Consider the following 14,358-nt stretch of genomic DNA (forward strand, 5'->3'; position numbering starts at 1 on the left):
TTTACGCCAGAAAATGCGCGGTTAAGTGTAACAAGTGTATACATTAATAGTCATTGCGGCAAAATATATCGTGCAATATTACTTAGTAATTCATTCTAAACACGTCCGTAGCACGTGACGATATTATTTCAAGTTCAAAGGGTAAAAAGCGGTACTGTATTAAAAAGGATGGCTCTGGTAATAGAACCCACGCACGAACTATTCTTTAGAGAAATTTCTGGGACGTTTGTACGATTTAGGTATTTTATAGATATGATATGGACTATTGGCGAATCCTAAATCGCTTTTATTCTTTGAAACGATTTGCTCAATTTGTTCTACATAAACGTAACGAAGTCCCATTACGCAGTAGGTAAGTGCCATATTTTTTATTTAATAGCAAGAAGAGAAGATTTTTGAGTATAACAGGACCGTTTCCTTACGATATTTTAACCTTACACACATTATAATATTCATAGTCAGAAATATAATATAAATCCATGAATGCCGAACCTAGTCAAGACTATAATTACGAATTATTGGTGTATACAATAAACAAATTACTAACATTACCACTAAAACCATTAAGTATTGTATATATTATAGATCTATAAATTATATTGTATTCCTATAAATTTACAAATTTGATTTTACAAGGGCCATTAACATTACAAGAGTTTCATAAGTCCTAGTAGGATGTCCTATTAGTCGGGTAGTAATTTTTGAAGTTGGTTTTATCTACCATCGAGGTGAATATCTGGTTCAGACATAAATCTATGTCTGAGGGATTTATGAGAGGAACTCGTAGACAAAGTCTAATTGCACTAGTTCAGAGTTGAGATAAGATCAACTAGCTTCGGAACTCATCATAATAATACTTCTGTTATTGTTTGGATCCATTATTTTTGTGTTAATTAAATTAGTATTACTTTGGAAACATGATTAATATTTTAATACTGGTTTAATATTACCACTATACGACTTCGCACAGCTAAACATTATTTTACTTACCTAAAAAAGTTATAAAGCTTAAAACTCAATTTATTTGACATATTTATAAACACAAAAGCGAATAATGTAATCAAACTGCTCAATTACAGGCGCAAACGAGCAGGGAGTAATATATAAAAGAATTAAATAACTTTACCTTAAAAAAGATATATACAACACAAAAGTTTAAAACAACATTTACTTTGGACTTAGAAAATGTATAAAAACCTTCAACCCTTAGATATTTAACGGCTTTCTTAATCATTTTCATGTTATCATTTTTATTTATAGGCATTTTAAGGCAACCTTCTGCGTCTAGCACATGTCGATTATTTATTGGTTTTAAACTAGCTGGTCACAAATAGAAACCTCCATTGGTGCACAACCTTAGCTACCAAGGCGCTTAGCCACAATGCATGAATTACTTATTATTAACAAGACTATTAAGATGAACAAAACCGTTTAAGGTGTTATTTCATAAAAGCATTTAACTACACTATTACCGACACAGACAAGGTATAAGAGCAATAATTAGCTATGTTTTAGCTGGTAATATTGAGGAAGAAACTAATAAAACGCGCACAAAAGAGCTCAGACAATGCCCCTAATGGCCGCCGGAAGTCGCGCTGATACCGGATGTCAGGGATGTGACGTCACGATAAGAGTTAGACGGGGCTTAGTGCGCCTTTGTTCTATTTCATTTAAGATTCTACAATTTTGTGGTCCAGCCTTTGAGGCGTTTAATAGCAATATTGTAATGGATAAAATGGCTGTGTAATTTTTAATTTCTGTTGCTTGATATTTTTATTGAGCATTGAGAACTCAACATCTTGCGATGCTGTAAATGCACAGCCTCTATTTTACAATAAGTTTTACTGTAATCCTTATCGATAGACCATAATAAAAAATAAAGACTAAATACCTTGAGATTATTGTATGAATTAAAAGTAGTTTTTCTAAGTAGAAAGAAGTACTTAAAAATTAACTAAAGACTACATAATCGTAACATTATATATTGATTATTTATTGAAAATGTAAATCATCGTCTCTAAGCAACATCGGCTTTCAACGAAGCGTTCTCAGACCTCAAGCTTATCTATTTGCAACTTGCTGATGCAATTTCATTAAGAGTGCGAGTACGGAATCGCTTACCGGGATGAAAGATTTTTACGCTTTCATCCTGGGAACTGTTCTTGAATTAAAGTTGTTACCTTCGTTTTATAAGCTCCTCAGTAAGCTACAAGACATTCTATATTTCCATTAAATTATATAAAACACCAGCGTACCCGCTAAACGTTGTTTTGCCGTATATAATGTAATATGTATATTGTATTATAATTCTAGGAAAAAAAAATTTAGTTTCATAAAAATAACTTACTAATATAATAAAAAATTGGGGTTGATCGTAGAGGGTTGAAAATTAGGGGTTGTATTTTTGTATCATAAAAAAATAAATACAAAAAAATTGTCTAAAAAAATAAAAAGTATTTTTTGAGGTGGACACCCCTTATCACTTAGAGGTTTGAAAGATAGATAGCCGATTCTCAGACTTACTGAATATGGATAAAAAATTCATAAGAATCGGTCGAGCCGTTTCAGAGGAGTATGGGAACAAACATTGTGACACGAGAATTTTATATATTAGATAGATTATATATGGAAATTATTTGGTTCCAGTATATCACTGCACTGCTGGTTGTCTTTGGTCGTTATTTTTCCTACACGCAATAAATATGAATGCAATATTTTTATTACGAAAGATATCCGTTCTCGCTGCTACAGCGCACACAGCCTGCACAGCTCGGCTAACAATTTAAACTAAACGCTTTGCGAACTCGCGAAACTGACAGGCGATGGAGATAACACAGATTGTGCTTGAATTTTTAGTATTTCACTCCGACCGCGTCATGTTCCACGATGCTTTTTGTACAGTAATTTAATGAATCTATAACTGGATATGAGTAATATGTAACCATTAGTTTCTCTTTAAAGATCATAATAATTTTATTCTTAATATACTTAAATAAAACTTTTTTTAATGTGTACATTTGAAACATTGTATTATTAACTATATTTATTTGCAGGTACACGGTTCCTGGGGTCTGCCAGCCTTCGTGTGTGACGTGTATATCGCGATGGATGTGACGTCATCGACGTCCAGCATTTTCAATCTGGTCGCCATATCTGTCGATAGGTAATTAACGACAACCATAGCGATTCAGGCTAAGTGCTGAATCAATCTAGACTTTCGTCCAGCAACAGCGAATTGTAATATGTGATCTTTCTTTAACTGGGCAGTGAACATTTTTCCTTTAACACTTGCACGTACGACAACGAAAAATATCGTGAGACATGTTTTAGACCCAGAAATCGATAATGTTACCAGGTGCAGAAGGCTGATCACCTACTCGCCTAATGAGAATAAACTATCAAGAAATAGATATATAAATTTATAGGTATTTTTGTGCTTTGTTAGCAGATGTTCAATAGCTGATTGACATTAAAGAAATACCACCAAAAACTTCGGAAATTCTTGACCTTATTAAAGTCCGGTATGAAAATTTGATAACATAACTATATTTGTGGGCCTATACCGACGTAGAACTAATCACTCTTTAACATTTTCTATTTAACTTATTCATGAACATTAGTGTTTGCTTTGATGTTAAAATCAATCTTGAAATGGAGGAATCAAACTTAAAATATCATTTAAGAGCCTAAAGTACCTTGAAGAGATTTCACATACTATATACATAACTAGTAATTTAATAGAGATACTCTGAGTGCTTTTATTAATTCTATTGATGTTTCGCTTTGCGCGATATATCGGAAGATATTGGTGTACGGTATATATTTTCTTGGAACACATACAACGTTGGAATCTTTGTAAATTAAATTGTTCAATAAACATTTTAAAACACGGTTAGCTAGCATTTCACGATGTCCATACTTTTCTTTATTTAGGTTAAACGTATATATTATCCTAATAATTTCAATTTAAACCATTTGATTCCCACTTTCCTACTTACCTTTTAATAGTTATTGTTTTGGTTTTGGCGCGACTTTGATTAAATAGGTGAGGTTAATAGCATAAGAGGATTTAAAATTTTCTTTCAACTCTCAACAAACGACTACGAAAAGCAAATTATTTTTTATAATGTAAGTTCTAAATAAAATAAAATTATAGGTACATAGCAGTAACCCAACCAATCAAGTACGCAAAACACAAAAACAATAAGCGCGTTTGGTTCACCATAGTCCTGGTGTGGATGATCTCTGCAGCAATAGGAGCGCCCATCGTTCTAGGACTCAATGACACACCAGACAGAAATTACGACGAATGCCTCTTCAACAGCCTCAACTATGTGTTGTATTCGTCGTTGGGGTCTTTCTACATACCCTGTATAATGATGATGTTCCTCTATTACAATATTTTCAAGGTGAGCGAATTCATTTTCTTATTTTAATCTTCAAATATCATTAGTTAGAAGTCACTTGGTGTGCAACGGTATGGTGTTCATATGAGGTTAAATACAGTCACATATTAGAACGAGTACAAAATAAATTCACCCGTTACCTCTACAAGAGACTGTACGGAGCATATCCCTTGTATCCGCTTATGTACCCGAACCTGTTTGTTCTGGGTATGGTGGGTTATGACCAGCTACGCCTCAGTAGACAGCTAGCTTTGTCAGTGTATTTATTTAGGATACTTACGGGTCGGGTTCATCTCGATCAATTTTAAATCAAGTTCAATCTGGATATAATGGAGAGATTGGGTCTACGGGTACCAAGTAAAAACCTGAGGCGGAAGTCTAAACTTTTGGATGTACCGCGCACATATTTCAACTTGGTTAGCGTACGCCACTCACGCGAGCAATACAAATAATAAACAGAACTTCTATCGAGGTAGACCTATTTGTTTGTACACTTGCTGAGTTCTCAAGAGTTGCTTGCTATATTGTTAGTTGTAAGATTTAGGTATATATATTTTTTTTCATGTTTTTAAATAAATAAATGATATGTAGATTGTAGTTATAATAAATAGTCTATGAGATATAAACAACACAAACGAATTCGCATGCAGAGTTAGGGCAATATAGGTACCTATTTTAACAGGCTTTAAGAAACCGCGCCAAGAAACAGAGAGCAGCCAAGAAGCCTCCAATATCTGGTGAACCAACAGGAACCACAGCTGCCGTGGTTATCGAAAACGTAGCTCGAACCAGACAGTTGGAGACAGCAATAGATGAAAGACCGACAAATACAGGCTCTGGCAGTAACGAAGATGACCATGAAGATAGGTAATTAAAAATATGGTATTTGACTAAATTAATTGTTATTAAATAATAACAATAGATAGATTAAGGACTGATACTTCGTGCTGGAGTTAGTATATCAAATTATTATTTACCATTTCATAATCCTTAAATAAATAAATTTGTCCTCCTCCAAGTATAATAATAATCAGTCTAAGTCTTGGTCTCAGATTGCATCTGTTTCTTGATTATTTTTTATTTCATAAACATGTAGGCGATATTAGGTTTAAGAATAACTTTATTTCTCATAAAAATTGCAAACATAATTCACTTACTGAGAAACAATATGTAAAACTAAGAATTAGAGCGCACAGATGTACGTATATAAAATAACAAAACAAAACAGCATCAAAAATGTGGGTAGACATAATAAACTCGATCAGTCAACCAATCAAAACATAGATGTTCGAATTTGATTTTTTACTAGATGGCATAGTCTGATATAGCAAGTTTTTATTTATTTATTTATTATTTTTTATAAGACTATTTTATTTTTAGTTTATTTTTCTATTCATATATTTTGGGTGTATACATGGTTCATAAAACATTTTAAGAATTAGGTTTTATTTATTTTGTTTAATTTAATTACTAGCCTTCGATAGCCTTAGTAGTAGTCAACCTTCAAGTATACATTTTGAAACATTTAAAATGATGCTAACTTTCAATTACTTAATTAATTAAACAATATTTGCGGTTCATCAACGCTGACAGTTATGTACGATTAAAATTTAAGCAGGCTTTTATTTTTTACCAGGCAGGTATCGTTATGTTACAAGCGCATCATTATGTAATTTTAAAACAATGACGTGATATGTTTGAACTAAAATTTCTGTATTAAACTAGATGTTAAACTTTTTATTAAATTAATGACAGATAGCTATAATAATCTAGCTTAAATTAGCATTAAACCTGAATGTAATTGGAAAATCCCTTTTACACTTTTATTACCATTTTCATTGATAATTTCAAAAACTGTATATTTAAGTTTTATTTATATTTCCATTAGTTTCGACAAGCGGTCTGTTGAGATGGAAGTATACACGGAAGAGTGTCACGTGATTCCTAACGACAAATCTACTGAATTCATGTTGGCCACTCTAACTGAACAAACCACTAAGTTAGTATTTTGTTTACACACATTTTTTTAGCTTGATCGTTCTTAAACAAAACTTCTTGACAATATATAAATTTAATATTGAATCAACTAATGTGTATAATGCGTTTGTAAATAATGTTTTAAAAAGTGTTGAGAATATTAAAAATAATATGTGAAATGATTTCTAAAAGTAATTAGATATTTCAAGGTGATTGCAATCTTTCAGAACCCCGAGAAAAAAGGTAAAACCCCAAACCATTCAGGATCCAAACGGAAACAACGACTCAGGGTATGCTCCCTCCAATCTAGAGGATACCATTAGGGAACACATGACCCCTCCCGGGTCTCCCCCAGTAAAAGATGCCACCGTTCTGAGAAATTTGGCCTGTGATACGTGGAAGAAGAACGGCAAGAGACTTGAACCGGATACAAGGTAAGGGACAAGCAGGCTTCGAAATAAGTAATTTCTTGATAAAGGTCTTTTGTATTCGGGATGATTATTCATCTATGTCCTTCATAGGTACTTTAGTAACCTTATTTCATTTATTGTTAGAACTGACTAACTTATTTTAATAAAAACTCAGAATCGTTGGAACGTATTGATAAACCTAAACAAATGCAACTCATGGGTTTATTTACAATTTAAGCTAATACTCGTTTATCGGGAATTAAGCTGTTTAAAACTTTTGAAATAAAATGAAATACAATAATTAGCTACTTGTATATATTAATTGTGACTAATTAACCTTAAGACTAGCTTTTACATATTTGTTATTTTACTATAGATTTAATTTTAGTTAAGTTTTAGTGAGTGTTACATGTTAATTTTTGTTATTATTTATGCACTTCTTGCACTCTACCCTCTGTAGATTTTTATTTATCCATACTAGGGTTGCCTGGAAGTAATTGCTTGTTAGCGATAAGGCCGCCCGTTGCCTAATAACTTATGTAACCTGTTTTTTAAATGTATATTAAAGGAAACGAAGTGTTAATAAATAAAATAAAAACATCGATTCATTAGACTTTTATTTACCAATTAAAATAATAGAATGTGTTTCTTTCTCAGATGCGCGTCAATCGCTTTTCGTTCTGAAGATGACTTGGGGTCCAGTCACTATGACCTTCGGGATGGCACAAATAGTAAAAAAGAAAGGAAAGCAAGCTCCACTGCGAGGTTCACTATCTACAAAGCGAATAAAGCAAGCAAGAAGAAACGCGAAAAATCCTCCGCGAAAAAGGAAAGAAAAGCAACTAAGACACTGGCTATAGTTTTAGGTACGGTGATTATCGTTATATTTTTAAATTGTTGCGTTTTAAGTTCTAACAATGTACATGTATATTATAAAATTGCCAATTATGCTGAAATTAACTTATACTTCTGGAGGTAATAATATCTATAGTTACAGACATTCTTGGACTAAGTAATTTCCTATCTCTTTAAAAAACTTACATTGAATAACTTTTACACGAAAAACTATTCTTATGATCGAAAACTTGACACAAACGGAAACCCGAAATATATTAGAGAATTTTTTTTCTATAGGTGGGAAACTCTTAAGTGGTTCACCTATTTCAAAAGGGAACTTGTTAAAACTTGTTTCGAGTTTCCAAGTATTTGCGAGGAACAAAATTACTTATATCGAATCTAAGTTCACACCTTTTCACAAATAATTCAAGTGTTGCGAACTGTTAACTTGCGATATCTAAGAACCTTGTGAACTCGACGAAATCTTCAAAATTAACAGCCAATTTAATGACCTTTCTCTAACTTTATTCTTAATTAAAATAAATTAAAATTTTCCTCTGTTATACGTAACTTTATTAATTTGTTAAAGTTTGTTGTTTTGGATTCTTTTTTCCATTTCCACTTTATTTTTGGAAAATCAAAATTGATATAATATTTTTTATTAGTTCTTAAACTTTTGTTTTTAAACATCTACTATAGTATTTATATTTTCAGGTGTGTTCCTCTTCTGCTGGACACCGTTTTTTACCTGCAACGTACTGGACGCGATTTGCGCTAAATTTGGTCTTCAGTTCACACCGGGAGTCACTGTCTTCATTCTCAACACTTGGCTAGGATATATCAACTCCTTCCTTAACCCAGTTATCTACACGATCTTTAACCCAGAGTTTAGAAAAGCCTTCCGGAAAATATTGAAGTGCAGCACCTAGCGTCTGGATTACGTGGTCATCTTCGCTCAGTAGATCAATTAGACATATTAGTATGCATGAGCAGTTTGATTTGGCTATCAAAAATATAGAAAAGACGAAAGATAATGAAATATAAATGATTGTAATATAAATATAAAGTCCCTCTAATTAGTATTGCATTATAAAGTAAACACTAACAACGAACACTATGGACGGCGGCCATATTGTGATCATTTATAAACAGCATATCGACTGCTTTAGCACAACCGTTTTCTCCTACTAGTTTTGTAAATACTTACAAGTAGATTTTGCCGTAAGATTAGATATAAAGAAAGTTATGTATATTCTGTCCTATAATGTTTCATATTAAAAGATGCTTATGGCTCAGAGAGTGAAGTCACGATGGGATGGTTGTATGGAATAAATAATCCGGAAACAACAAAAGAATATAAAAGACAAGAACTGAGCAAATAAAGTACGTTAGCGCGTCCTTTGTATTTCAAAGCGGAGTGGAAAATAGAATATAGAATTTTCCACCTCTCTCAAGACAGAGAGTAATAGTAAAGCTTTAACTGTACCCAACAGTATTACTAAAATAACTTCTAAATTTAATTATAGTTAATAAATTGCCAAAAAATTATACGCTTCCCTTTTTTTAAGGTTGTGATTTTATTTCATAATGTGTGTATTAAGTTTTTAAAATGCTCAAATATTAACGATTCAATCTCTAATATATAAAGGTTAATAATATTAGCAAATTAAGTAGTAAACAAATATTTCCTCTCAACTTCAAAAATACATCTAGTTTTTACACATTCAATATTTATTTTTCTGAACAAATTGGAATAGATTAATTGATATCTACTATAATTAAAAATATTTATGAAGTCAATGCACGGCGTGATTTGAAGTTTGTAAATACGATAATTATATAATTTGATCATATCAAAAGTTGTAAATAATCTCTATAAATTTGAATATTTAAGGTCTTGTTAGAAACTTGTCTATCTACGAAACATAAGCCAATAACTTTCATGATAACGACGATGCGTCATTTATAAAGAGTATTTAGTTAATATATGTATTAATATTATACCTCGTAACATGTAAGCTTTTATATGCATTAAAGTCTCGAGGTTTGAATTTGAAAAACCATCTCAACTATTTAACTTACCAATTAATATGATAATAAAAAATGTTAGTTTGTATAGATTAACCAACCTTTAATTCATACAAATTTAATTAAAGAATTTGTTCATCTCCTTCTGTCAAAGAGGTTCATGCTGTGAAATAAAAATAGATCAGTGGTAAGTCAAACAGTAAATTTAAACTGATTAGTGTTTATAAGAGGGTTAATTAATAATTAAAAAGACATATTGTTTTATTTTTTAAATTAAATGTATCCAAACAGCTTAAGCTTCAATGGATTTATATAAAATTACATTAGACCAAAGAATATATGCCTAGGTCATAAGAATTAAATATTGTGATCTCGTTTTAATTATGCTCAATTATTAATTTTCAAATACTCCAAACGTAACTCGATGTTCCTTGTATTCTATATAGTTTTTACGTATATTAATTTATTTCACCCTTAACATGTTAAAGTTCTTTATTGTTAATTGTGAGTAACTGCGTTATAAACTAGAGGTTTATATAGGCTAAATATTTGAAAGTATCCTGATAATATAGCTATGTATAAAAGCTCAATTTTTTTAAATAAATGAGATTCTTGTGCAATAATGTAGCTTGTGTTAGTCGCGCCAAATTTAAATGTAAATATCATTAAATATTATGAGTAATTTGTAAATTGTACCATTTAGTAAAATATTAAAACAACTCGTAGATAAAATAAAAATAATTTGATAAGCTAATGGTAACTTCCTTAAAATATGTTTCTTTTCTAAGTATTAGTTAAAGTGTGTTGTGATTAATTTGTGTACGCTGAAATAACTCACATACTAAACGAACATAATATTATCGTGTATTAGTAATTGTACAGGTAGCGTTTGAACTTTCTATGCAAAATTGTGATGATTACAAATATATTACTCTGTTTTTATACGATTTGTTTTATTTAATCTTAAAAAGATAATAAGATAATCTTTTTTAAGATCTTGATCAAGAATCTAAAGCTTAGATAGATGACATTTTTACATTCAGATTTAATATTATATGTTTACCTACCCATTCACTTTATTTTTATTTAATTAATTGCTTAATCATACCGAAAGTAGAAGTAGCCAGTTTAGCATAAAATTTCATGGTAAACATAACAAAAACTTTTTGTATCAGGAACTTGAACAGAGCTTTGCGATGTATTTAGAATACCATTCATATATTTCCTGTGTTAAACTCTGTTACACACAGGCATGGGGTAGAGATATTTTTGATAATCGAGTATTTTATTCATATGAAGTGACTTCAGTCAGACGTAAGTTACACGAAATCAAATTCTAGTGTTTTAATGGTAATTAATACTTTATGAGATTTTAAAAGATAATAAACACTTGTTAAACTTTACCCAGCTAAGATGGTAACTAGTCATTTTTAAACTAAATTGCATTAGAGGCGTTGTCGCGCTTTTATTTAATTTTATACCAGGCACCGCCGTATCCAACGTAAAAAGTTCCCATTTGTCAGTTTCTGTCAAATCTTTATATCACTGTCAAAAAAGAGAAAGAACGGTGTTTTATTAAAAATATTGTGGGTTGAATAAGCCGGTTTTACTTAAATTTTGCACGCACATTATTTACATTTAAAATGCAGATTTATTTCGTGTAGAATGTTGCTCTCGTTGACTTACTAATCTTCACTCCATATTATAAATAAGTTTGTTTGTTTGGTTAAACGCAAAAATCTTAGCAATTACTGTTTGTTGATTCTAAAAACGTAGTACCTTTTTATGAAACCTTTAAATAATAAATAGCTTTTGCCACAAGTTTGTTTTAAAAGTTGCTACGAATATATACAAACATAGCAAAAAAATTCATATTTATATAAAGAGAAAATGTAACAAGTAAAACAAGAATTAAATATACAAAGAGAAGCAAAGATAACGAAGTTTCGGCACTAAGTAGAAACAAAAGTATTGCGAATAAAATCCAACTAGTTTCCCCCACAAAAGGTACCTGCTGAATTTTGTATGAGCCCTGTTTATGTCACATGCAAACTTTGTTCTCACCAGAAATGTATAATTCTGAAAGTCCCGCCAGATTCCTTTTGAATATCAGATTATGCGAAAATTACTTTGAGTTCTAAGAAAAAGGATTAAGGATAGATGAGAATGGAGACATTTTTATTATATTATATGCAAGTGGTATGTTGTAGGTACTGTAGGTAATGTCTTCAGACACTGTTTTACGTAGAAACGTATAGAATAGTTGGAATTGTATATTGTGATCACGTGCTTCGTAATATAATACAAATACTTTTTAAGACCACTTCAGAATAAAATATCAGGCGTTTCAATCACATCTTAAAATATTTCATAAATTCCTCCACCATTCAATATAGGTATAAACCAAATTCATCCAATCCATAAAATTTGCCGAATATAATTAAAAATGAAATAGACTCTAAGTGATTGGTATTCGCTAAGTAAATTCCGCCTCGCAGTAACTTTAAGATGTTTCAATTAATGTAATGACTTCTTTCCAACTATTTGAGGAGCTCTTGCATGAATACTAAATGTCATACCTTAACGTTGAGAATACATAATATATTGTAGTTGCCAAAAGTTTTCTAGTACAACAAAACTACCATATTTATCTTTGTTTTATAGTTTTTTAAGAGGCTGGGTAGATGGAGTAATTTACATCCTAACCTATAATTATTATCTGCATGGTCACCGAGACGTTGTGCTGCTTTCGTAGTTAATTATTTATCAATATCTATAAGTGCCATCTAGTTGCCGAAACTATCTTTCATAGACATTAAGTTAATTTACATTATCTCCTCGATAACTTGCCTACTCTCCTTTCTCGCCTACTGTCATGTTGGTATGTAATAATATAGTCGTATGCTGTCATATTCTTTTTCTGTGTAATCCAATACTCCAACTTTATATTTATATCGACCTTTTTCTGTTTCTATTAATCTGTTTGCTTACTAAAATAAAGGCAGATTTTAACGAATCCTCGGAAGACAGCTCGCGGGAAGGAACCTGGTTACGGGACACTCATCATGTCCTTAAAGCTAGGTGCTTGAATAATAATAATAAAATGTGTTTTTTCATTATAAGTACAAATGTATTACAATGTGTAAGATTATGAGTGACTTTCTATTAAAATGTGCTTTTCTGTTTCTATTGTTGGTTGGAAGAGGGCGACAGTTTCAACTTTTGGCCTTAACGTTTGGTGCAAATTATAAGATTACTTTATTTAACTACGGTACTAGTAATAAATTGAATTAAAATCTTGTCTTATTAAACTAAAGGACAACCAATCCAACTATAATTCAATATAATAAAAATTGCCGATCTTACCAGAACGAAACCAAATTAACAATCACTGAAGTCCTTACAAATTTCCTTTTTAATAATTTATATCTACTAAATCTACCGCATTTAGGGTACATTAAATGATAACAATTTGCTAAACTATTTGACTTGTAACATTTAAACAACTACCATTAAACTACAACCATAAAAAATTAGTTCGCCATAAAAAACGTGGACCCTTTTTGAATAAAAAAGACATAATTCGTAACTTTAAGATTGAAAACGGTTATACTTTAAACCATCCTCTGATATAATAGCCGAGTTGTCTCGAAGTCCGAAGTCAATTTCAGGCATATTGTCCGCAGAGAAAAGATTCATCTTCAGTTAATGTACTTCATATTACATCTTTGGAAAGCCATTGTGCCTGGGTTTAAAGAATTAGGACCATTCTTATATCAATCCAGTTGAGAATATTCTTAGAATTGGTTTGGTCTTTGATGCTCTACAGCGTTCTAAAAGTAATATTTAGCTATAGATATAAGATATGATAATGTATTTTATAAAAACTAGGTGGCTTAATAGTGAAGGTGGTAAAGGTCTTCTTGTATGTATTATACGCTACAGGTACAAGCGTTGAATGTATAATACTAGGGGAGGCATACATATATTTTTTGTACTTGTATATTCTTTACCTATCTGAAATCAATAATTGTTATACGCAGACTTGAACCCTAAACATACAGGAAGTTCTGTTAATGTTTTATTTTTTATATAATAATTAATATTTTTAAAGTATGTGTACATTCGAGCTGTTCCATCACTAATCATTAAGTCGGTATTTGACTTTTTTAAATAGTTACGTATGCCTCAAAAATAGTACGCAATTTTCTGTTACGGAGTCAAACTCCGAGCAAAAAAGACCCAATTTACATAAATATCTCTTAACGCAAAACTAAGTACAAAGTGAAAAGGACGACCGTACTTACTACATAAGGTGCACAAAATATTTGAAAAGGCTTTGTAAAGTGAGAGAATATATTTAGCAAGTTTATATGTCGCTGAGCGAGTGCACAAACTTCAATGAATTTCATAGAGTGTTTTCTCGTACTGCAGTCATTTTATTTTGCACTTTAAATATGCATGTTATAGCACCGCTAACATTGTGTTTACCGCGAGTTTTTCGTTTGTTCGAAATTTTAACATGTTCAAATTTTGTGTTGTTGTGAATTTTTTTAACTTTTTTAAAATCTACCTTAGATTTACGACTATTTAAACTCGCGTCAAAAGTAGGTACGCCGATAAACTCCAATAAACAACGCCACTTCAGGTGGTATTTTCAATTAGGTACATAACGATAGTAAACTTAATTCTTTGTTGTT

At 31.1% G+C, this 14,358-nt stretch overlaps 1 protein-coding gene across 1 annotated transcript in view; it reads left to right on the plus strand.

The window, feature by feature from the left end:
- LOC125051743 (dopamine D2-like receptor) overlaps positions 1-10,567 on the plus strand; it is a 122,721-nt gene extending 112,154 nt beyond the window's left edge. The window contains exons 3-9 of the mRNA XM_047652279.1: positions 3,054-3,163; positions 4,157-4,409; positions 5,089-5,273; positions 6,295-6,405; positions 6,611-6,817; positions 7,451-7,659; positions 8,345-10,567. Coding sequence (XP_047508235.1) covers positions 3,054-3,163; positions 4,157-4,409; positions 5,089-5,273; positions 6,295-6,405; positions 6,611-6,817; positions 7,451-7,659; positions 8,345-8,559 — 1,290 coding nt within the window. The 3' untranslated portion in view covers positions 8,560-10,567. The remainder of the gene's footprint in view (positions 1-3,053; positions 3,164-4,156; positions 4,410-5,088; positions 5,274-6,294; positions 6,406-6,610; positions 6,818-7,450; positions 7,660-8,344) is intronic.
- Positions 10,568-14,358: the final 3,791 nt, after the last annotated feature.

This window comes from Pieris napi, chromosome 8 (assembly GCF_905475465.1).
Source record: "Pieris napi chromosome 8, ilPieNapi1.2, whole genome shotgun sequence".
Taxonomy (NCBI): domain Eukaryota; kingdom Metazoa; phylum Arthropoda; class Insecta; order Lepidoptera; family Pieridae; genus Pieris; species Pieris napi.